This window comes from Castanea sativa, chromosome 8 (assembly GCF_040712315.1).
Source record: "Castanea sativa cultivar Marrone di Chiusa Pesio chromosome 8, ASM4071231v1".
NCBI lineage: Eukaryota > Viridiplantae > Streptophyta > Magnoliopsida > Fagales > Fagaceae > Castanea > Castanea sativa.
The window spans coordinates 51908848-51934327 of record NC_134020.1 but is presented as its reverse complement, the minus strand read 5'-3'; the positions used below and the strand labels follow the sequence as shown (position 1 = coordinate 51934327).

Sequence of the window (25480 nt, the reverse complement as noted above, 5' to 3'; positions counted from 1 at the left end):
ATAAAAATCCTATCTCCAACTACTAGTCCAAACACCCCTTACTTTTACAGAATCTCAGGGTAACGAACACTTCAAATATTACACCGACTTGAAAATCTTAATAGAGTTCACGAAAAGTCTTGAAAATGAAAGTACGAAAATGGTGCAAGTAGATAAATAGAAGCAAAGATAGTCAAGGAACCGAATCGATAAAATAATACTGTATATTTAATTCAAGCTCCTCCAAACCCTTCCATTTCAAGTTTTTATTTTATACCCAGAGACTAAAATAGAAAGAATTTTTTTCTTTTTACTTTTTAAGGTTGTTCTTGATTAGCTTTGACAATCGCATAACAATCACAGTGATAGTGATTGAAATTCGAATATAGCAAATGGGATCGTTGAAAAACCAAGAGGAAGAGCTGGAACCGGTGGTAGAGGAGGCGATACTGTATGTCAATGGAATTCGTAAAGTTTTGCCTGATGGCTTGGCCCACATGACTCTTCTTGAGTATCTCAGAGGTACAAACGACGTGGTTTTTCTCTATCTATGATGGTTTGGTTTTTTCTCTGACACTTTTTGTGATATGGGTTTTGTTTAGTTTGCTTGGTTGCTTTAGAAATTAGAGGAAACCTGATAAAATGCGAGTTTGAAGTTTTTTTATTTGGTTGCCCAGAAAAAAATGAAACTGAAGAGATAGAGGAAGAGAAAATTTGAAGCTTGACCCAACTTTAACTAGGCTTAATATTATTATTGTTGATTTTATCTTTATTACTCAATTCTTTGTGGTTTGAATTGGGTTCTTGGAAGTTGGTTTGTTTTGTTGCCAAGAAAATTGGAGAGAGTAATGAGAGGGAAAGACATTCTTGAAGCTCCCACAAAACCCCCCATTATGTGGGCTAAGCTTAAATATTTTGTTCTCCAATCTTTCCCCATCATTTATTAGCTACCAAAAAGGGTTAGTGATATTTGTTTCTGGGTTCTGTTTATTATTGGTGAACTTAAACCTCTGCCTTTTCTGTTCTTCAGAATTTAATTCAGAATGATAACTCATCTCCAGTAAGTTAACTGTAAGTCTTATTTTTTTTGGTTGCTAAGAAATCTGAGAAAAGGACCTTTTTATTTTATTTTTATAAATTTGTTGTTGATTTGTTTGCCTCTAGTTTCTGGCAAGATAAAAGAAGGGAGTTAAATAAAAAAGAAATTTTGAATCACAATGCATCAATACTAAAAAAAGTATATATTTTGGATTTAACAATCTTCTCCTTTTCCTACAACTTATCCACAATAGACTAGCAAATTATTAATATAAGATAAGGAACATGTCATTAATAGTTTCCGTTATTTTTTGTTTCGATATTTTTTTAATGATATTTGTTATGGGCAAGCTTGGGTCTAGTGTGCCAGATCACTGGACCCAAACCATGTCCATTTGTTATAATCATGTAACCATTTTTAATGTATTGTGTTCTTTTGTCTTTAATTTCCTACTAGATTGAGGTACAAATCTTAAAATTTTGTAGCTGAAATTGCATTTCCACAAGAATTTGTTCATAATGGTGACCAGTCTTTCTTTTGAAGGAGATTTTTTTCTAGTATCATTGAATTTCATGTCTGATTGTTCTGGCTTAAGCTCATTGTGTCAAATGCCTTTCAAATGTTGAGTTAAAGGTTTTTGGCAGTGGATATGTTAAATATTAGATTTTCTTAAATGTTTTTTGTTTTGTCTTTTTTTTTTTAAAAAAAAAATCGTTTTTGGATCTCTCTCATCCCTTAATTGCTTGGTCTTTTCCTCTCTTAACCCTTGATTGTTTGTTGTTCCTTTAAATTTCTTGAAGATACATTGGTTTGTTATTGGCCAAAATGTTTGAGTATCTACTTCCTCATCCCTTATGGGAAAATTCTGATCTAATATACTTTTGTCATTTTGGTAATAAAGATATTGGTCTGACGGGGACAAAGCTTGGCTGCGGGGAAGGTGGTTGTGGAGCTTGCACTGTTATGGTTTCTCATTATGATAAAAATTTGAAGAAATGCATGTGAGTCTCTTTCTCTTGTTTACTCTCTACTTCTTCATGAGTGCTTCTTGCTTCCTCCTTCCTCCTTCCTCTGAGGCGTGTCCCATAAAATTGTCAGAAATTTAAATGTAGCTCTGACAAACCTCTTTCAGGCACTACGCTATCAATGCATGCTTGGCTCCTCTTTATTCTGTAGAAGGGATGCATGTAATTACAGTGGAGGGAGTAGGGAACCGCAGACATGGCTTGCACCCAATTCAAGTAATATATTTTGCTTTTTATGGTTCTAGTAATTTGTTGAGTTTGTTAGTAATATTACGGCCGTGGTTCTTGTGGTAAATTTCAAAAATAAGTTTGGAGGGGCAGGGAAGTATCTATACGTCCTACCATGGGTGTCAACACTTGTTTTTTTTTTTCCTGTTTTGATTACCTTTTGGAAGGCAAATCTTTTTCTTGTCTATAATAATTGCAAAAAAAAAAAAAAAAAAAAAAATTCTCCCCTTAATATCTAATGTGGCTTTGCGCAACTTGTTCTTTACATTCCAGCAATCAGCTTAATCTTTTTAGATATAGTCTAGAACTTCCCTTTTTTCAATGTTCTCTAAACAAATAAGATACTGTGAAAATATATCATTTTTTCCCCTATTCGTGTGGAATTAAATCTGAATACGTGCAGTAACTAAGTATATATGTTACTGAGTATATATGTGCATGATTATTATCAAAATGGAATGTAATGCTTATAAAGTTTAGCTAAAGATATTATAAATTTCACAATTCATCTTTGATATAACTGCAAAACCTTCACAGCAATGGACAATTATTCTTCTCTGGATCAAGTTATTCAGATCTTGTAAACCTAGTAGCTAGATCCAGATAATAAAAAAGGAAAGCCTATCAGCTAATATTTTAGTTGATCAATCTGCTCTGCTTTGGAGATTGCAGTAGTTTACTTGTGTTTATTATAGCCACTTTCTGTGGAGCTGAGTTTGTCTAACTGTGGTCCTCAAGTATGTTTCCAAAATGTTCTGCAGGAATCATTGGCACAATCTCATGGCTCGCAATGTGGGTTTTGTACTCCGGGTTTTATCATGTCCATGTATGCCTTGCTGAGGTCATGTCAAACACCACCTAGTGAAGAGCTGATTGAAGAATGCCTTGCAGGAAATTTGTGTCGATGCACAGGATACAGACCAATTGTTGATGCATTTCGTGTCTTTGCCAAAACAAATGATGTTCTGTACACTGACTCTTCACTAAGCCTTCAAGGAGGTGATTCTATTTGTCCTTCAACTGGGAAGCCATGTTCATGTGGATCAAAAAGTCTAAGTGATAGAGACACCAACAAACAAAGTGTCACTTGTGGGGATAGGTATGAACCTGTCTCTTACAGTGAGGTAGATGGAAGCAGATATACAGACAAAGAACTTATTTTCCCCCCTGAGCTGTTATTGAGAAAATCAACTTATTTAAAATTGAGTGGTTTTGGTGGGCTTAAATGGTATCGACCTTTAAGACTTCAACAAGTCCTAGAGTTAAAAATGAAATATTCAGATGCTAAGTTATTGGTCGGCAATACCGAGGTAGGAATTGAAATGCGGTTGAAGAGAATGCAATATAAGGTTTTGATCTCTATTACACATGTGCCTGAACTTAATGTTTTGAGTGTGAAGGATGATGGCTTAGAGATAGGTTCTGCGGTAAAGCTCTCCGAACTCTTGAATTTTCTTAGAAGGATTGTAAAAGAGCGTGGCGTTGATGAAACTTATTCTTGTAAGGCCTTCATTGAACAGTTGAAGTGGTTTGCTGGAACACAGATTAAAAATGTTGCATCTGTTGGTGGGAATATATGTACTGCAAGTCCAATATCAGACTTGAACCCTCTCTGGATGGCTGCTGGTGCAAAGTTTCAAATTATTAATTGCAAAGGGAACATCAGAACAGTCCTGGCTGAAAATTTCTTCCTGGGTTACCGTAAGGTGGATCTCACACAGGGTGAAATCTTACTTTCTGTATTCTTACCGTGGACTAGGTCCTTTGAGTTTGTGAAAGAATTTAAGCAGGCTCACCGTCGAGATGATGATATTGCATTAGTAAATGCTGGAATGCGTGTTCATCTTGAGGAAAAAGGTGAAAAGTGGGTGATTTCAGATGCATCCATTGTTTATGGTGGGGTTGCTCCACTCTCTCTTTCTGCACTTAAAACGAAAGAGTTTCTCATTGGGAAGTGTTGGAACCAAGAGCTGTTGCAGGATGCTCTGAAAATCTTACAAAAGGATATCATCATAAAGGAAGATGCTCCTGGTGGGATGGTTGAATTTCGGAAATCTTTAACTCTTAGTTTCTTCTTCAAATTTTTCCTATGGGTTTCTCATCAAATGGATGGGAAGAAATCTGTTGAGAGCATAGGATTATCACATCTATCTGCTATACAATCATTCCACCGCCCACCTGTTATAGGAAGCCAAGATTATGAAGTTATAAAACATGGGACTGCTGTGGGTTCTCCTGAGGTTCATCTTTCGGCAAGACTTCAGGTATTTACATAGGAAGAGTAACAGTTGACTGAGTTTTATCCTTGCTGATATATAAAATTATATGCATTGTTTTTTGGATTTTATATTAGAAATTTAAAGTTATCAAGGTAGCATAGCTTTTGGGACTATAGCTTTGTTGTTCTTGTTGTTGTTAGGTAGCATAAATTTTACTTTGCTATCTTCCCATATCACTAATGGACATTTGGACTGTGTATGTGGAGATTATATTCTCAAATGTTAATTGGCTGCAGTCATCTTAATCTTCAATATGTTTAAAATGTTGAACTTGTTTATTGTAATTTGTTGTATGCTTATTCCTAGTTGTTTTTGGTCCCCAAGAGTATCAACATGATATTATTGTTAATATCATGACTGTTTCTAGGTTACAGGAGAGGCAGAATACACTGATGACGTACCAATTCCTCCTAGCGGTTTGCATGCTGCATTAATATTGAGCAGAAAAGCTCATGCCCGTATACTTTCAATAGATGACTCGGAAGCCAAAGCTTCACCTGGGTTTGCAGGCATATTTCTAGCCAAAGATGTGCCTGGTGATAATAAAATTGGACCAGTTGTTGTAGATGAGGAGCTATTTGCTACAGAATTTGTCACTTGTGTGGGTCAGGTATGAAGTTTACTGTAAAATTTTTAATCTACAATATTTTTTTTCATTGGCATGCTTGCCCTTTTTCCTTCTGTGGGATGTTTCAGTTCTCCTCACTCTTTTCCTTCTTAATCCATGGAATTATGCGTATATAATTTATTCAGGTTATAGGAGTGGTTGTTGGTGATACACATGAAAATGCAAAATTAGCAGCCAGGAAAGTCCATATTGACTATGAAGAGCTCCCAGCCATATTATCAATACAGGATGCCATTAATGCTAAAAGTTTCCATCCTAACACAGAGAAGTGTTTGGGAAAAGGGAATGTGGATCTTTGTTTTCAATCAGGGCAATGTGACAAGATCTTGGAGGGGGAGGTTCAAGTGGGAGGTCAGGAACACTTTTACTTGGAGCCAAATAGCAGCTTGATATGGACAATGGATTGTGGCAATGAGGTTCATATGATCTCATCCACTCAAGTAAGTTAGCTTGTCACCTCTCCTGCATGCTTATCCTAGCCATGGGCTTCTCCACACCAATTTAGATTTAATAGGAGTATTGAATGTAAAGTGAAATAGAATATGAATTCAGCCACTTTTTACTGTTTTTTAGCTGCTTTTTTTTATTATAAAATTTTGGATATATTTAGCCATTGGGAATATTTATGGTTCTTATGGAAAGTAAGGGATTTTATATGAGATGAGGTTTTTTTATTTATGATCGGATATGTGAAGAATATATAAGATTTCAAAATTGCGTTTACTGAATTTGTGAGTTGGACTAATTGGGCACAACAGAATTTTCTTTGCAATGCATGTGGTGAATCATAATTTGGTGTCAGTTTAACATGGGTTGATGTAATGGTCTTTGTTGGTCCAATCCTTTTTTCTGTATACATCCATCTGATATCTCCCTTAATCTTACTGGGTGCCGTACTGTTTACTGCTCTTAGTTATCATTTTAAAATGAAAACATCTCTCATGTCTGTTCTGTACTGCAGTTACTTGAATATTCATATATCTGTAAATACGTGGGGACTAAAAATTCATCTGCATGTATTAACTAACGTTGGAAAGTCAGAGTAGAAATCCTCTCACTCTCCCCCCTTTTACACAAATAGTTAAGTTCCGTATGTTGTCTTGGAATCTACCCCTCTAAAATGAAATTTGGGGGTAAGTCTACCTAACATTGAGATTTACCAGACCCCACAGAAATGGTAGCTTTGTGCTCTGGGTACAATATTTTTAGTATAGTTTTATATCATGATTTATATATATGAAAAATTTCCATATATAACATAAATTTCTCTGACAATTCCTTCTAGTTGGGCCCCTTGACATGTCATTATAATAGACAGGTAGAAAGAATTACAATCCCCATTTCACTGTATACTGTTCAGGGACAAAGTACTTTTTATAATATATTTTTGTTACATATAAAAAAAGAAAAGAAAAGAAAAGAATTACAATCCCCATTTCACTTAAAATTTGAGGAATTAGTTGAAAACTAGAATAGATTTGTAGACTGGGTTGACTAATCCATTTTTTACAATTTTCTATTTGCTTAAGCTTTTGGGATAAGTGGTAATCTATCATGGTATTATAACAATGCTCAAGCTTTTGAAACAAATGGTGACCTATCAGTTGCAAACTTCACTGCCTAGATGCTTGTTAGTCTTATGGCATGACATTTTTCTATTCAAAGATTACAATGTGACGCTTTGTGCAGGCCCCTCAGAAGCATCAGAAGTACATTGCTCATGTTCTTGATCTTCCAATGTCAAAAGTGGTTTGTAAAACCAAGAGAATTGGTGGTGGGTTTGGTGGGAAGGAGACAAGATCAGCTTTCCTTGCTGCTGCAGCTTCTGTTCCATCATATCTGTTGAATCGACCTGTGAAAATAACGTTAGACAGGGATATAGACATGATGATAACTGGACAGCGGCATAGCTTTCTTGGAAAGTACAAGGTATTATATTTGGTACTCTAATTGGATTAGCTATATTTCAGTATACTTTAGTTTGGCAATTTAGTTATATTGCCACGAGTCCACTTGATATAATGTTTAAGGTGCCTTTTGAGCAAGAAATGTGCTGAAATTTTCAGTTTTGTTTTAGTTTTTTAGGTTCAAGGGAAGAGAGTGGAGAAGAAGAGGGAAGTAAAGAAAGGCTTTACCTCCTTCACTTCTTCAATTTATGATACACTTTTGTTACTCCAATTTTGTTCAGTTTTTTATTTTTTTCCATGGTATTTTTTGTTTTTTTTTGAAAAACCTTTTCATTAAGGTAATTATCTCAATGAAACTAAGGATTATTTTCAACCAAACTGGGTTTGGAAAATGAAAGTTTCTCTGTCTTTTTAGGCTTTGCAATAGCATACTGTTTGCAACCTCCTTAGCACTTTTTTCAACATTTTTACTCATGTTGTTTTAAGCTTCCTTCTACCCGTTCTCACTGCCACCTTTTGGTCTTTGTTTTACTTTTACCCATACAAACCATCTTAAGTAAATCTTCCATATTATTTATTTTCACCTTAGGGGTTCACAACTTCATTCTTATTTTTATTGTCAAATTTTGAAATGTTATGAAACATAAAGAGAAGATGAGAATGGAAGATTGAAGATATTAAAGTGGACCAGTCACTAAGACCTATGTCCCCAACACCAAACGCCTAAGAGCTTGATTGATTGATAGCACATTTCAATGGAACCTAGACTTATAATGGGATTTATAGAGTTTGAAATTAGGTCAATTATCAAGTTATTTCATGTATTTTGAATTTGAATTTCATATCAACATAATTGATTCTTTCAATCCCTTGATTTACTCCAAGAAATTAATTCTGTGATTTTGTCTTAAGTTTTTGTTAAGTGACATACTTTCCAGCATCAACTTATCTTTTTAAGTATCTCTAGTTTCCACTAAAAAAAAAAAGTATCTATAGTTTCCACTCATCTGAGTTCTTGTTTTTTGCTACACTCATTTTATGAAGTTTTGCTTCTTTGTATTCCAGTCTTTAATACCATGGCATAGCTGGTGGTATAGTTGTCTTATAAAATTTTCCCGTTGATTTAATGGGTTTTTTGTGATTGCACTCATCAACCTTTCCTTGAAAGTTTATGTGATGGAAGAAAAAAATGATGAAAGTTCATTACTTGGCTTAGGTTGGGTTCACAAATGAGGGGAAAGTGCTTGCACTGGATCTTGAAATTTACAATAATGCTGGAAATTCAATGGACCTTTCTCTTGCTGTCCTCGAACGTGCTATGTTTCACTCAGATAATGTCTATGAGATACCAAATATGAGGATTGTTGGAAGGGTTTGCTTCACTAATTACCCCAGTAACACTGCCTTTAGAGGATTTGGTGGTCCTCAAGGTATGATTATTGCTGAAAATTGGATTCAAAGAATTGCAGTAGAACTCAAGAAAAGCCCAGAAGAGATAAAGGTGAGTTACACTATCTTCTCAACTTGATGTTCTTTTGTTATGGCTTCACTTTATTATCACTACCCATGCAGTTTATTATCACTACCCATGCTGTTGTTATTGTTCTTCCTATTAAATTCATCATTTGAAATTATTTTTAGGAAATTAATTTTCAAGGAGAAGGTTCAGTGCTGCACTATGGCCAACAACTTCTACACTGTACGTTGTCCCAGGTCTAGAATGAATTGAAAATATCTTGTGACTTTCTGAATGCTCGTAAAGAAGTAAACCAGTTCAATGTTAATAACCGGTGGAGGAAGCGTGGAATTGCTATTGTTCCGACCAAATTTGGCATATCCTTTACGGCAAAATTCATGAACCAGGTAACATGTTTTCTGTATGTGTAATTTATTCTACAAAATTGATTAGCCTATATGGACTTTACTGGCATTTTGAGGATCATTTTGGTTTGTGCTCTGAAAGAAGTAATGAACTTGGGAGATTATGTTACTGCTGCAAGGGAGGAGGGGAGTGGTTTACAGGGATAAATCTGGAGTGAAGTTCCAATATTTGTAACTTAGTTTATGTAACCTCTGCCAGCTCAACAAGATTAAACTCCCTTGGATATGAACTGGGAGACGAGTAGCTACTGCTCCAAAATTTTGCTTCAATATTCTCTCCCCACAGAGGGTGACGCACTGTGAATTCCTTTCTACATTTTTATTCTCCCCTTTGTTTCAGTTATTCCTAGCTGCTTGAACTACATAAATGATAGTAGTTGTGCATGAGGTGGCACAATTAGGATTTTTTTTTGGTAGAAAACATTTGGGATTAATTGAAACTAACTTTTTACCCTTGAATAGAAAGCTTCTCTGTTTCTGAAAATTAGAAAAATTACTCTTTTCCTTTGAATAGAAAGCATTACATCCATATATATAGATGACTAAATTACTACTGAGCCCAAACTGAAGTACCCTTGGCATTATCTGACATGTGCCAAATTAATGCTTGGATATTAGAATTTGTTTTGGGATGCCCTATATATATGTCTATAGTAGTTTCTTTCATGGTACTCCATCAGTTTTGAAAATTTATAGATTGCCGAACTATTATTACTGGTTGAATTTGTTATGACATTCTTACTTTTGGGCTATGAGGTTTGCATTTTATGTTTATTCTAGAATCATGTCATCAGATCCTGATTATGTAAATCTGCCTAATGACCGTAGGCTGGTGCTCTTGTTCATGTTTATACCGATGGAACTGTATTAGTTACACATGGAGGTGTTGAGATGGGGCAAGGTTTACACACAAAAGTTGCTCAGATTGCTGCTTCTGCCTTCAATATCCCTCTCAGTTCTGTCTTTATATCTGAGACAAGTACTGACAAGGTAATAAGCGATGTTTTGTTAAAGGTTTACGTCTTGTTTAGTTATTTACTCCAGACCATGTTCAGCAGAAAATAATCATTGGTATCACTGGTGGGACTTCGCATGGTTGTACCTTTTATCGAAAGTGCTAGAAAAAATGAATAAAATGGAAGTTTTGTAAAATACTTGTCCTTGTATTTTTTTTTAAAAACCATTGACTAATGTGAGATGAAAAGGGAATCAAACAAATGTGATTTCCGCGTAGTTACTTATCTGATGTGTGACAGCTGTATCAGTAACAAGCATCATAAAATATCTTCTGCAACCCATATTTAGAGAGGAGTAGCCCCTTCCACTTGTTCTGTTTTTCCTTTTCCAAATAATTCAAAAAAAAGAAAAAAAAAGAAAATGAAGTGCTTGGCCTTTCTAATTGATTCTTAAACTCTCTAAATTGCCAGTAGTTCAACCTGGAATGTTTTCTCTCATCAGTCTCCATTAGAATCATGGAATGGTAACATTTCTTAACATTAAAGTGGAAATGAAACCATTAAAGATTCTGTGTGAAAACTAGAAATAGATCACGGATTGCTTTTATATTAAATGATGGTATTGAATCATCTTATTCTTCATACATAAATGTGTACTTGCATACATATATGCATATACAGTATAAAGTTATAAACATATATGTGTGTTGTTTTTGTTGTGCTGCCAAATCAGGTCCCTAATTCATCACCAACAGCTGCTTCTGCAAGTTCTGATATATATGGATCAGCAGTTTTGGATGCATGCGAGCAAATAAAGGCACGTATGGCACCTATTGCTTCAGAACATAATTTTGACTCATTTGCCAAGGTACCTTTGTTTTCATAGTTTTGTATAACTGTATTAATCCTTTGGATGATCAAATCATCAAATCTATGATCTATTTGTTTTACAGATTGAATGAGTTCTATATTTTCTTTAAAGGAAACAAACAAATTTTTAAAGAGGAGTATATGTTATTTAACATGAATGCTATTTTATATTTATAAATGTTCTTTGCTATTGAGAGCCTTTGTTCTCATGGGCAGTCTGATGAGAAAATTATGTGGTGTTTTCATTTATTCTCAGCTGGCGAATGCATGCTATATGGCACGAATAGACCTTTCAGCACATGGATTTTATATCACCCCTGAACTTGACTTTGATTGGAAGACTGGTAAAGGAAACCCATTCAAGTATTACACATATGGTGCTGCATTTGCTGAGGTTGAAATTGACACATTGACTGGAGATTTTCACACAAGGGCGGCAAATGTCATCTTGGATCTTGGATATTCTCTCAATCCAGCAATTGATGTTGGACAGGTGCTTTTCCTTGGACAGACTCATCTTTTCTTTTCTTTTTGTAATTAATTGCCTTTTTCCATTTTCTCCTAGATTATATTTTAAATTGTATATATATCGGTTCCTCAGCCTCCTAATACTTAAGTAATTTAAATATATGTACTGAAATCCTTTTGTTCTGGACTTCGAGGTGAATGCCAGTCCTGCTTCATACGTTATAGTCTTGTAAACTTGGGAAACTGATGTTTGAACTCCAGTGCCATTTATTTGATTGTTGCTGATATTATTCGTACATTCTGTCTGGTGTGTGGACATTTTCATGATCATTATTTGCATCTTGAACCTTTCTTCTGTTGGAGTTTGTTACACTTGAAACCAATATGGTCTTAATTTATATTCTGATGAGTTGGTGTATGCTTTGATTTTTCTAACAGATTGAAGGAGCCTTTATACAAGGTTTAGGTTGGGTAGCCCTAGAAGAGCTAAAGTGGGGAGATGCAGCTCATAAGTGGATCCCACCGGGATGCCTTTACACATGCGGACCTGGAAGTTACAAAATTCCTTCTATGAATGATGTCCCCTTCAAATTCAATGTTTCACTTCTGAAGGTACACTCAACTAATTGCTTCTCAAATGCCTTTGGGAATGAAGTTAGGGAGTTGGGAGGAGGCTGGGTTGTGTTTTTTATTTTTTATCGGATTTAGAATCACCTCTATAATGAAGAACCCATTTGAACATAGAGATTTGGATGAATGTTAAAAATTTAACAAGAAATGATATTTTGATTTAAAAATGAGTTGAGACATGAGAATGCTCATAGTTATTTACATGATGTGAATGACACAAAAAAGGTGTTGAAAGAAGATGAGATGCTATTAGGGCATGTCTTATCTTTCACTTTAGAAATGGATAAGGTGTCCAAGGGAAGGTTGTAGAACTATGATTTTGTGATGTCGTTTTGATTAATCTATTGTGTTGGATCTTTTAGAATCAATGGAGCAAGATTGCAATAGATAAAAGAAGAACAAGAAGAGTAACACTCAAATTTATTAACGATTCAACTTAAACATTTATAAATTTTCACTTGTACCAAAAGTTTAAATTGTTAGGAAAGGATGAATCTAGTTATTGATGCAGCTTCACCATCTAGAACAGTCACATGGTAACCCTTGGGCGTTATCATAACTCAAAACTAAATAATTAAAAAGTAAAAACTTAAAGTTTGAAATAATCCAATGAAAATCCAAAATAAAATATTGAAATAATTTCTAGTTGTGCTCCTAATCAATTATTTAACCAGTATGGAACTACTGAATCCATGGTAAATTGTTTTGAATTGAACCTGAAGAAAACACTCCCTTGTTCTATTATGAACATCAGTTATTTATAAGAAAACCCTAGATAGACTATAGAAGACCATTTTCTTAAACCAAAGACCATAATCCAATAAATCAAGTGAATGCCAGACTGCTTGTTACCTAGCCATCAAACCATGTTTGCTTTGCCTCCATTATAATGATGACTCCCATTTGGTAAATTAAGTATATAATGTTAAGCTATTAACTTTGGCTGTAACTTATTAGGGATTTAACCTTTTGTATTGTTATTTTTATGTCAAAAGTAAATTATTGTCTTCCGTTGCTTTTCTAGAGTTTGCTGTTGGTATTCACTTAAATCTATACCAGCTTACATTTTACTTCCCTGGCTTATGTGTTTCTGTGTCAATTGACAGGGTCATCCAAACGTGAAGGCCATCCATTCATCTAAAGCTGTTGGTGAGCCTCCATTTTTTCTGGCCTCAGCTGTCTTTTTTGCCATCAAAGATGCCATAACAGCTGCAAGAGCAGAAGTGGGTTGTAATGACTGGTTTCCTCTGGATAATCCTGCAACACCCGAACGCATCCGGATGGCTTGTTTGGATGAGTTCACCGCACCATTTATCAGCTCTGATTTCCACCCTAAGCTCAGTGTTTGATGCACTAGTCATGTTTCATTTTTAGCATATCTTAAAATTCTCACTTTGTACAGTTTACATGTCTTTAACAATGCTTCCTCCTCAAAGTAAAATAAAATAAAATAAACTGACTTGGTAGTCAGGGGAGAGCAAGGGGAACACCCTTTTTGTAAGTTAAATAATGGTATTCTCATTGTTTAGTATATGGTACTAGATGTACTTACAAGTGCAAAATGTAATTACAAGCAGTCATTTTTTTTTTTGACCGGTCAGAACAGTGCAAAATTTTATTCAACTTATCTAGTTTATATACAACTTCTTAAAACTTTTACTTTTTCAAAGTAAAACTATATTTTGGCTTAAACTTGTTTTTCTAATCCAATAATTCAATGCAAATAAATTCTCACAAACGAGCTCCGGACAAAAGGACACAATGGCATGTCATCATGAGAATTGTCAAGGAGGGGGCAGTTGAAGTTGGTAGAAATTCTCTCGTCACTAAATTGTGTTCAAAATTAGCTCTACTTGGAATCTTTCAAGCAAATTGTCTATTGTCACTAAATTGCTTTCAATGGCTCTATTTTCGAATATTTCAAGCAAATTACATCATGGTTGCAGTCCAGAGAGGCTTGAATTGGTAAGACATTTAATCGGCCACGATATTGATATGAAACAAGAAAAGCATTACAATGCTTCCTTGTACTGAGTCAAATGTATTTATTGTCTGTCTTTGTTCTCTGACTCTAGTTGGAGCTAAATGTTATGCGTTTACTTTGTTTAATAATGAAATAAATGAAATTTCATTTTCACGAAACCTTTTATATCATATTCAAAATTGACAGGATATAATTACCGATTAACTAGCTAATCTTCATGGTTTCAAACTTTCAATGATCCATGTATAATTACTTAAAATCAAACTTAACAATAAGTTTTTAACTCAAATGCTAATTCCTAGGGTGTTAGCTATCCAATGATTTTTACTGACTTTTTGCCTTTATAGAATTAAGTAAATTCCCTCTTCATAGAAGAAAAAAAAAAGTGAGTTAATGGTTTCAAATCCCACAGGTGTGTAACCTAAGAAATCAAGAAGGCAAAAAATCAAAGTTCCATGGTTCGAAATATGGACAAAATAAAGCAATTACCTAACAATTATTTGGAGAATATATTAATAAAACAATATGCAATGTATGTGGATAAAGAATGAAAAAAGAAATCTAAAGGATGAAAACTTTGAAAAGAAAAGTTACAATATATCTTCATCCATGCCTTTTTTTGAGTTTTGACTCTTATTTATAAAAGAAGTCATATTCAGGCCATCAGAACTCTCTCTATCTCTCTCTCTTTTTGCTCAAGGACCATTAGAAATTATTGAAGTGTGTTTGCATTAGGATTTAGGAATCCTTTCCCAAAGTTGCATGAATAGCGGAAAAGATGAGAATGTATAACTCTTTCAAGCATTTTATTTCAGAACACCCTTAAATCCATAATCTCTGCATAATTAACACTAAACTCTATAGGCACAAGTAATTCTTAGGTACTCTTGATGTACCATGAATGATTTTTTTTCTTTCACATTTATAGTGAGATTTACTCATTAAATATGTGGTGAAATTTACCATAATTGTAAAAAGAGGCAGCACTATTGACCATTAAATGCCTCGTATGTCACATAATTGACCATTTCATTTGAGATGTTGATAATGCAATCTATTCTGAGCAAGCCAACAAAATGTCCTATGTGCTGGAGTCAGCTTAGGCGGCAAATCAAAACTATACTGTACTTCACCATTACTTGGAATTTTCCACATGAAAATGAGATGCAATTGGCAATAAAGTCAAAAAACGTAATGTACAGAATAATGTATAATGTATAAATGGACGAGGATTTCTAGGTTTTCACACCTAACCACGCGGTTCTAGTCCCCACAAATTTGTTTTAATATGAACTGGGCCTTATATTAATTAATTACAAAAACCACATTGTCAATGTTAACGTTTGTCAGAAGTGTTATTTGTACGTAGACCTCAGTGCATTATGAGTAGGAGCTGTTAGGCCATCAACTTGACAACCTTGCAGTGGGGTTAGATAAATAAGATTTTCAATAAAAGAAAAAAAAAGAAGAAGAAGAAGAAGAAGAAGCAGATAATTAGGTTATGACAATGATTGAAACCAATAATTATTTCAAAAACTAAATTGTCAAGAAATTTTCCATTAAATCCGTTCAAAAAAAGAAAAAAAAATTGGCCAATTACAATGATATAAACCATTAATTTTTTTCAGAAACTAAAATTTTCAAGAAATTGGCCAATAATTCCATTCAAAAAAAAAAAGAAAAGAAAAAGAAATTGGCCAACACACATTTACAATGATACAAACCATTAATTAGTTTCAAAAACTTAAAATCTCTTGTTGTGGAATAATATACACGTGGTTTGAAACCTACTTTGCCACATTAAAAAAAAAAGAATTAATTAAAAGAAGCTCTTAAGAAATTGATCAATAATGTATAGCAGACATCATTTACATATGGTCTACGCGTGATGTTGTTGCTAATTATAATAACAAGGAGTACCAGGCAATTAATATTGCTAAGAAAGTTTGCCACTGAGTTTTTGCTTGGTCTGAAACAATCATATATGACTCTTTCTGCAACACATGCAAATACGAAAATGTTCAAAAGTCCAAGATTGATGCTACTATTTAATTAGTTTTAATGGTCCCAATCTTCAGTATAGTTTTCATTAAAATATCAACCAAAGACTTTAACAAAACTAGAAAGTTTCTTCCAAAACTAGATCACATTGTAATCTACTAGTATATATATATATTTTTAATCTTATGGTTCATCTGGACTATTTCAGAGCATAAGTACATGATGTACGTAGACTTTAATGGGATCCCATTGGCCTCTATTTTTAATTACAAAAGAAGGTACAGAACTTTCAAAATTATATTATATTAATGGACTACAATGTGATCTACTCATTGAAGGGATGGCTATATAAAGTGTCAGCCTTGCCTCAGTGTTCACTCACAAACTAGTCTAAATCTATTCTAAGCCAGAGAAGTCACCGAAGCCTTGGGACTACTCTAGTGTTGCTCAAAAAATGGCCAATCTTTGGCCTCACCTTGTCTATGCATTGGCACTAATCTTATTAGCTACCAATGTAGCTGCCGATGATCACAAGCCTTACATTTACGCTTCTCCACCTCCACCACCTTACGTTTATACATCTCCTCCACCACCTCCTTACATTTACAAATCACCACCACCACCTCTTCACCACAAATCACCACCTCCTTACCACTACAAATCACCACCACCACCTCCAAACCACGAATCACCACCTCCTTACTACTATAAATCACCACCTCCTTACCACTACAAATCACCACCACCACCTCCACACCACGAATCGCCACCTCCACACCACGAATCGCCACCTCCTTACTACTATAAATCACCACCACCACCTTCACCATCACCTCCTCCACCTTACGTTTATAAGTCCCCACCCCCTCCATCTCCATCTCCACCTCCTCCTTACGTCTACAAGTCTCCACCACCCCCGTCTCCTTCACCTCCCCCTCCTTACATTTACAAGTCCCCACCTCCCCCATCACCATCCCCACCTCCTCCATACGTTTATAAATCACCACCACCACCATCTCCATCTCCTCCTCCTCCATACATTTACAAGTCACCACCACCACCATCACCCTCACCTCCTCCTCCTTATGTCTACAAGTCACCACCTCCCCCATCTCCTTCACCCCCACCTCCTTACGTCTATAAGTCACCACCACCCCCGTCACCATCACCACCACCTCCTTACGTTTATAAGTCACCTCCACCACCTTCCCCATCACCTCCTCCTCCATACGTTTACAAGTCACCACCTCCTCCATCTCCTTCACCTCCACCTCCTTACGTTTATAAGTCACCTCCACCACCTTCCCCATCACCTCCTCCTCCTTACGTTTACAAGTCACCTCCACCACCATCCCCACCACCACCACATCCCTACTACTACAAATCTCCACCACCTCCCACTGGTTACTAGTTAAAGTATACTAGCTAGAGGTTTACGTAAGTATATTACATGGAAGCCATTTTTATTTTTATTTCTAACATTTGACATTTTTTTCTTTTACTTTTATTTTCTCTCATCATTAACTTATAATCATGATTTGTAATGTTTTTTTTTGCAGATTATAATTTGTTAAAAGAAAATAATTGCTATTGAAGTAATCAGATACTGTCGTCGGGTTTGGTTTATTATTATGTACTTTGGTTCGGTATCAATCAAGGCGACCCGGTTGAGACAAGTGGGAATAAAACAAAGGCTGAATTTGAAGGACATTGACGCTTTCGCACGTTCTTAAGCAAAAAAATATATAATTTTATTGTAATGAGCTAATAATATATAAGTTTGTGATTTCTTTAATTGGACACGAGTTCCATGCACGTATGAATAATAATTCTTTTTCTATAATTGGATCGTGTTCTTCCATTCCATTTGTGGTTGACTCTCTCTCTCATATTTATACTATTTTAGGCAATGGACAATTGCCATAATCGTAATCAAGATCAATAAGATGTATGAACTTGGGAAACATTAGCATAATCCCAGGGAAGAGGGGATGATTATTCTTGACTTAAAAAAATGTTATAAGTAATACTACAATCACAATAGTGACAAATTTTTTACAGATTCTCATTTGGATCCACTACTAACAGTACTTTTTCATTTACCAATAACTACTCAAAAACATTTTAGTTTGTAAATTTTAATAAAAAAAATTATGTACTAAGATTCTCTAGAGTTTTTAGTATAACTACACGATAGAGCTTATAAAATCCTATCTATTCATTTTGCATTAAGTGGATTAGATTTTGACTCATTATCAACATTTACCAAATTTTAGTTATAACAATTTGAGAAATGCTATGTTTCTAATATTTTTACAAAAATATTACAATAATTCCTAAATGACTGGTTGGCTTAAATTGCCATATAACATCTATTTAACTCACTAATAACGTGAGCAAATCCAATATATCCATTGATTTCAAAATAGATTGATTCGATTTCAGAAACCTTATCCTTAAGAATTTTATTGATAGCATGACAGCTAACCAATCGGACAAAACTGTCCACACCCCACATTTGGGTGGACGGCTGAGCCTTAGGCGGCTCATGAGCTTGAACAAAGAGAAGAAAAAATCTCATAAAAATCCACACCCAAAATACATAAATCTAACATTAATGATTATTGGCTATTGATACATGATTCAGGCTATTAAAATTAATTAATTTATTTCTATTCTATTTGTTATTTTATTATCTTTATTATTATTACCAAATAGATAAATAAAATGACTGCCAATTCAATCAAAATGGCAAAATACCACTTTCGTCCAAAATCAATGGAGCAAGATTGCAATAGAAAAAAGAAGAATAAGAAGAGTAACACTCAAATTTATTAACGATTCAATTTAAACATTTATAAATTATCACTTGTACCTAAAGTTTAAGTTGTTAGGAAATGATTAATCTAGTTATTGATTTAGCTTCACCATCTAGAATAGTCACATGGTAACCCTTGGGCGTTATCATAACTCAAAACTAAATAATTAAAAAGTAAAAACTTAAAGTTTGAAATAATCCAATGAAAATCCAAAATAAAATGTTGAAATAATTTCTAGTTGTGCTCCTACATCAATTATTTAACAAGTATGGAACTACAATCCATAGTAAATTGTTTTGAATTGAACCTCAAAAAAGCACTCCCTTGTTATATTATGAACATCAGTTATTTATAAGAAAACCCTAGATAGACTATAGAAGACCATATTCTTAAACCAAAGACCATAATCCAATAAACCAAGTGAATGCTAGACTGCTTGTTACCTAGCCTTCAAACCATGTTTGCGTTGCCTCCATTATAATGATGACTCCCATTAGGTAAATTAAGTATATAATATTAAGACATTAACTTTGGCTGTAACTTATTAGGGATTTAACCTTTTGTATTGTTATTTTTATGCCAACAGTAAGTTATTGTCTTCCGTTGCTTTTCTAGAGTTTGCTGTTGGTATTCACTTAAATCTATACTAGCTTACATTTTACTTCCCTGGCTCATGTGTTTCTGTGTCAATTGACAGGGTCATCCAAATGTGAAGGCCATCCATTCATCTAAAGCTGTTGTTGAGCCTCCATTTTTTTTGGCCTCAGCTGTCTTTTTTGCCATCAAAGATGCCATTACAGCTGCAAGAGCAGAAGTGGGTTGTAATGACTGGTTTCCTCTGGATAATCCTGCAACACCCGAAGGCATCCGGATGGCTTGTTTGGATGAGTTCACCACACCATTCATCAGCTCTGATTTCCACCCTAAGCTCAGTGTTTGATACACTAGTCATGTTTCATTTTTAGCATATCTTAAAATTCTCACTTTGTAAAATTTACATGTCTTTAACAATGCTTCCTCCTCAAAATAAAATAAACTAACTTGGCAGTCAGAGGAGAGGAAGGGGAACACGCTTTTTGTAAGTTAAATAATGGTATTCTCATTGTTTAGGGATATCCTGTGCAATACCTAGGGTATTGTATGGGGTGCAATAGCTCAAATCCTAACCTTCCATTCAATCTATTGGCTCTAAAATAACTCCACGTCATCAATCTGCGTCACTTAGAAAAAAAATCTAATTCACTTCTTTTTTTTGGTAAAAAGGATGATGCATTAACAAACTACACAGCTATAACCAATTTAGGGCATACTCTGTTAACATACAAATCATTCTTATCAAAATGAAAAACATTCAAAATGTCCACAGGCGGACTATGAAAAGAAACAAAATTTGCCTCTTGCTCCACGCCCATCCTTGCCAACAAATCAGCATACCAATTAGCTTGACGATAGCAATGTCTAATCTGCACTTGCTGGAACCAAGCCACAGGATGCCTACAATCATCCAGTAAGGGAGAGACAACATTATTAACATAGTTTGCATTTTGTAAGACATCCACCACCACTTTAGCATCCAACTTAGCAATGACACATGGAATATTAAGTGAGCAGCAAAGCATGAGACCCTCCCTCAACCCCCATAACTCGGCAACAAAGCTGTTTGTTGCCCCAATATGTCTCGCAAATCCTACTACCCAATCCCCATGTTCATCTCTTATAACACCTCCACATCTAGCTTGACCCGTTCTACCTACACATGAGCCATCTGTATTCAATTTCTTCCAACCAGCTAATGGCTTCTCCCATTTGATACCTTTGACCACGCTACGGGATGGATTTCTTGGAGAAGCTACATAACATATAAATTCCATAACTTGGTTTTCAATCTCCAATGAAAGCTTCGCATTCTGATCTTTTCTGTTGAAAACAGCCATATTTCTGCTCTTCCACACATTCCAAACAGCAAAGGAAAACATAGTACTCCACGGGGGCTTCCCTTGGATACGGCTCTTGTTGTCTTTCCCATTTATGAATAACCATTCCTGTAAGCTGCACACCCAAAACCCCAAATCTGTCACCTTAACTGCTAGCTACCTCCATATTCCCTTAACCCTTTGGCAGTCCCTCAAAGCATGTAAAATTGATTCCGACTCCCTTTGGCAGATGGGGCACATATCCTCCTCAACAACTTTTCTCCTCACAAGACATTCTTTAACTCCTATGCTTCCATGAATACACGTCCACAAGAAAGTTTTAATATGAGGCAGCGTCTTTAACTTCCAGATCCAATCAGCACTAATAATAGCCACATCAGATTCCTTGTCCATAGCAATCCCATAGGCACTTTTTAAAGCAAAAGTACCTCTCGGATTTCCCATCTAAGAAAATCTATCCCTTCCTCTACTAGTAATTGAGATAGGTGTGGCTTGAATCATTGCTCTAATGTCTAAAGGCAAATCAAAAGGAATTCGGTTCCAATTCCACCCTGTATCTATTAACACATCCTTGGCTTCTCCTATTTGATACCTCTGACCACGCTACGGGATGGATTTCTTGGAGAAACTACATAATATATAAATTCCATAACTTGGTTTTTAATCTCCAATGAAAGCTTTGGATTCTAATCTTTTCTGTTGAAACAGTCATATTTCTGCTCTTCCACACATTCCAAACAAGAAAGGAAAACATAGTACTCCACGGGGGCTTCCTTTAGATACGGCTCTTGTTGTCTTTCCCATTTATGAATAACCATTCCTGTAAGCTGCTCACCCAAAACCCCAAATCTGTCACCTTAACTCCTAGCTGCCTCCATATTCCCTTAACCCTTTGGCAGTTCCTCAAAGCATGTAAAATTGATTCCGACTCCCTTTGGTAGATGGGGCACATATCCTCCTCAACAACTTCTCTCCTCACAAGACATTCTTTAACTCCTATGCTTCCATGAATACACATCCACAAGAAAGTTTTAATATGAGGCAGCGTCTTTAACTTCTAGATCCAATCAGCACTAATAGTAACCACATTAGATTCCTTGTCCATAGCAATCCCATAGGCACTCTTTAAATCAAAAGTACCTCTCGAATTTCCCATCCAAGGAAATCTATCCCTTCCTTTGCTAGTAATTGAGATAGGTGTGGCTTGAATCATTGCTCTAATGTCTAAAGGCAAATCAAAAGGAATTCGGTTCCAATTCTTAACACATCCTTGATTTCCATTTGCGTTGCCTCTTGAGTTAAGGGTCCTTGAATTAGCTGACGGAGAGATCCTTTACTCATCCAGTTGCCCCTCCAAAAACTGATGTTGCCATCTCTACTTATCATCATCATGCTGCCTTTTTGAAATGTCTCTCTTCCCTTTTTCATTGCTGCCCAAATCTGAGAGCATGGCAGCCTGTCAGCATTAAAAGCTTTTAATCTTCTATCATTACAATATTTCCGCCACAAGACTTGAGCCTATAGAGCTTCCTTTTCTGTGTGCAGCCGCCAGTTTAGCTTAGCAAGAAGGGCTGTATTTCTGCCTTTTGCAGTCTGCAAACCCAGCCCCCCATCTTCCTTAGGCTTGGTTACTTTTTGCCATCCAACCCAATGGATTTTCCTTGTATTTTTCGAGGAACCCCATAAGAAATTCCGATTAACCCGATCAATCCCATCCAAGATTCTCCTAGGAATATAGTTACACTGCATAATATAAGATGGGATTGCCGCCGATGAAGCTTGAATAAGAATAGTCCGACCAGCCAAGGATAACATGTTAGCCTTCCACCCTGCTAGCTTTTGTTTCACCCTTTCCAAAATGAAATTAAAATCATGAGGAGATGAACCCGAATGTTTAATAGAGAACCCAAGATATTTTCCAAGCGAATGGGTGGATACAAAACCAAGGATATCACTTAAAGACTCCCTAGTATCCCTATTCACATTAGGCGAGAAATAAACTCTCGATTTTGTATCACTAATCGTTTGCCCGGATATGCTACGAAAATCATCAAGAATGTCTCTAATGGTGGAACAATTATTACCATTAGCTCTGGCAAATAAAACTAAATTATCCGCAAAAAACAAATGTGAAAAGGTCGGACAACTCCGAGAAGCCTTAGCAGGCTGCCAAAGGTGGGCATTGCATTTTTTATCAATGAATTGACCCAAATACTCCATGCATAGAATAAAAATATATGGTGATAGTGGCTCTCCCTGCCTTATCCCTCTTGAAGGGTAAATCGGCTCAAGAGCCTCTCCATTAAACAAAATGGATGTGGAAACTGAAGAGATGCAACTCATGATAATGTCAATCAAATCAGTTGGCAAGTTTGCTCCAATGAGCGTATCCCTTATGAAATTCCATTCCAATTTATCATAAGCCTTCTCTAGATCAATCTTTATCGCCATATATCCCACCCTCCCTTTTTTCTTACTAAGAGTATGAACAATTTCTTGCACTATGATAGTGTTATCAACATCCTTCCTTCCTGGAACGAAAGCCGCTTGAAGAGGAGAGACAAGCTTATCTAAGTTAGGCCTCAATCTAGCCACAATAATCTTAGTTATAATTTTGTACACAGTGTTACAAAGACTAATCGACCTATAATTGGCTAAGGTTTCTAGCCCTTGAATCTTAGGGATAAGGGCAATGTGAGTTTTGTTTAAAAATTCTGGAACTTTCTTTTCGGTAAACACCCTTTTCACTACACTCACCACAAAACTTCCAATAATCAACCAAAATCTGTGAAAAAACCCTGCATGAAGCCCATCCGGTCCTGGGGCTTTAAAGGTCATTAAGGACCAAAGAGTTGCTTTTATCTTTTCCTCCAAAACTGCCCCACCAATACTCTGTTTCTCCTATTTAGTTAGGCTGATTTGCCATGGAGACATGGAAGGGGCTGTTCAGGACACACAAGAGAAGGAAGAAGTGTACACCCAGTTGAACCCGCTCCTAATGAATTCCTTAATTGCATTTTCCTCATAAATCCACTCCCCTACTGCATTTCTTATCGCCATAATCCGATTCCTTTTCCTACGCACCAAAGTTGAAACATGGTAAAAAGCGATATTTCTATCTCCTTGCACCATCCAATTAACCCGAGATTTCAAAGCCCAAATCTCTTCCTCTTGATTAAGCACAACATCAAGATCCTTAAGCAGCTCCTTTTTAAGATTGATGAGAAAAGAGGAAGATCTAATAGATAGGGCCTACTGAACACCATTCAATCTAGGCATGAGATTCTTTTTCCTATTGAACACATTCCCAAACTGCATTCTATTCCACATTGTTGCTTTCTCTGTGAATTTGCCTATAGCATCCACCAACATCACAAGTTGTCTCCAAGCCTGAGTAACAATGCTGGGGAACGATGGGTTTGAAAGCCAGCATGTTTGGAACTTAAAAGGTTTGTTCCTCCAAGCGCCCTTCCTAGGCTACATTTCCATCAATACAGGGTGATGGTTTGAGTGGCACCTAGTGACGTGAACCACTCTTGCTTCCGGATACAAAAGGCACCAACTGGGGTTAACAAAAAACCGGTCTATCCTTTCTTGGATAAGCGCTTGGATGTCTCTTTTGTTGGTCCAAGTGAACCGAGGTCTAGAAAACCCAATATCTATCATACTACATTTATCCAAACACTCTTTAAAAAGCAAGGACCTATTTGCACTCACTGCTCTTCCCCCAAACTTATCTTCCCCCATAAGGGGTTCATTAAAATCCCCAGCTAAAACCCAGGGCATGTTATGCAGCTCTGAAACTTTACTTAAATTATTCCATAATATAAGTCTCCTAGCAGTCTTAGGGCTAGCATAAATAGCAGTAAACATCCAGCTAGCATCAGAATTACGTACCTTAACTATAGCATGTACTTCTTACTCTGTGTTGGATAGCGGAGTAACCTCCACTCTCTTTGAATTCCAGAGCATCCAGAGCCCACCAGCATAACCAATAGTCTCCGTATGAACAACTCCATCAAAAGGCAATCGATTAGTAATCTCCTTCGCCCTTTCACCCACAATACGGGTTTCCATCACCACTAAGATTGCTGGATTATGGTTGTGAACCAACTCGCAGACATGCTTTTGGAAAGAGGGCTTCAAAGCGCCTCTGCAATTCCATAATATTATATTCATGATAAGATTGTGGTTTGGGGTGAGGCATTCATCAACAAGTGGTAGTGGCTTTACCTCATTTCTCAAACTCCATCTGATCCACCTCAACATATCCCTCGTCTGACCTTTGCCCGGCAACATTATCAAATTGTGTTGAAACACACCCATCTCCATCTCTTGCGAAGCCACTAGTAAATTAAAAACCTTGGTTGGTTGGAGCCCTTGAATTAGCTTCAGTTTGTTCCCCATGAGGAGTGTGGAAATTGGTTACCATTCCAACCTCCTCCTCTTTACCAGACATTCTATCGAGTTTACTTCGCACAACATAGGGACCGGTGCCTCTATCAACGCATCCATCGGAAGTTGCCACCAAGGAATTTTAGCCTCCATCCACGCTGGGTCCAATAGTGGTAGATTACCTATCCTTGCGCTCACCTCTGTCAATGGGAAAATAAATTCCCCTGCTTTCTTGAACTTCTCGTTGCGTCATCCCAAGACATGGTTTGGATTCACTCAAATTTCGGCAAGCACTACTTTTGGAACCTTGACTACAAACCCCTTTAAACTCAAAACCCATATCTGGTAGCTACATAGTTATGGATTGAAGTTTAGCAGATGCTCTCAGCTGCTGGTCTCCATTTTTCCTGCGGCTTATCTCTTTACCGTGAATGGTTTGCTCGGCTTGTCCATGGGA

The 25480-nt window shown here is 36.1% G+C and overlaps 3 protein-coding genes across 3 annotated transcripts; 2 read left to right on the top strand and 1 right to left on the bottom strand.

Moving 5' to 3' along the window:
- Positions 1–103: 103 nt before the first annotated feature.
- LOC142607334 (xanthine dehydrogenase 1-like) lies at positions 104–13479 on the top strand. Its single transcript, XM_075778782.1, is given in 14 exon segments — positions 104–501; positions 1920–2019; positions 2151–2259; positions 3033–4535; positions 4918–5160; positions 5304–5618; positions 6868–7107; positions 8302–8586; positions 8727–8948; positions 9795–9956; positions 10656–10790; positions 11049–11285; positions 11699–11872; positions 12997–13479. Coding segments are annotated over 14 exon segments (4098 nt in total). The 5' UTR covers positions 104–371; the 3' UTR covers positions 13240–13479.
- Positions 13480–16244: 2765 nt separating this feature from the next.
- LOC142607307 (uncharacterized) lies at positions 16245–17624 on the top strand. Its single transcript, XM_075778749.1, has 2 exons — positions 16245–17312; positions 17435–17624. Exon 1 carries the CDS (start codon positions 16330–16332, stop codon positions 17284–17286), a length of 957 nt encoding a protein of 318 aa, XP_075634864.1. The 5' UTR covers positions 16245–16329; the 3' UTR covers positions 17287–17312; positions 17435–17624.
- A 5950-nt stretch (positions 17625–23574) lies between these two features.
- Positions 23575–25363, bottom strand: LOC142606522 (uncharacterized). The gene is made up of 4 exons (XM_075777855.1): positions 25206–25363; positions 24551–24781; positions 24346–24478; positions 23575–23835 (listed from the first exon to the last, which is right to left on the bottom strand). Exons 1-4 carry the CDS (start codon positions 25361–25363, stop codon positions 23575–23577), a joined length of 783 nt encoding a protein of 260 aa, XP_075633970.1.
- Positions 25364–25480: the final 117 nt, after the last annotated feature.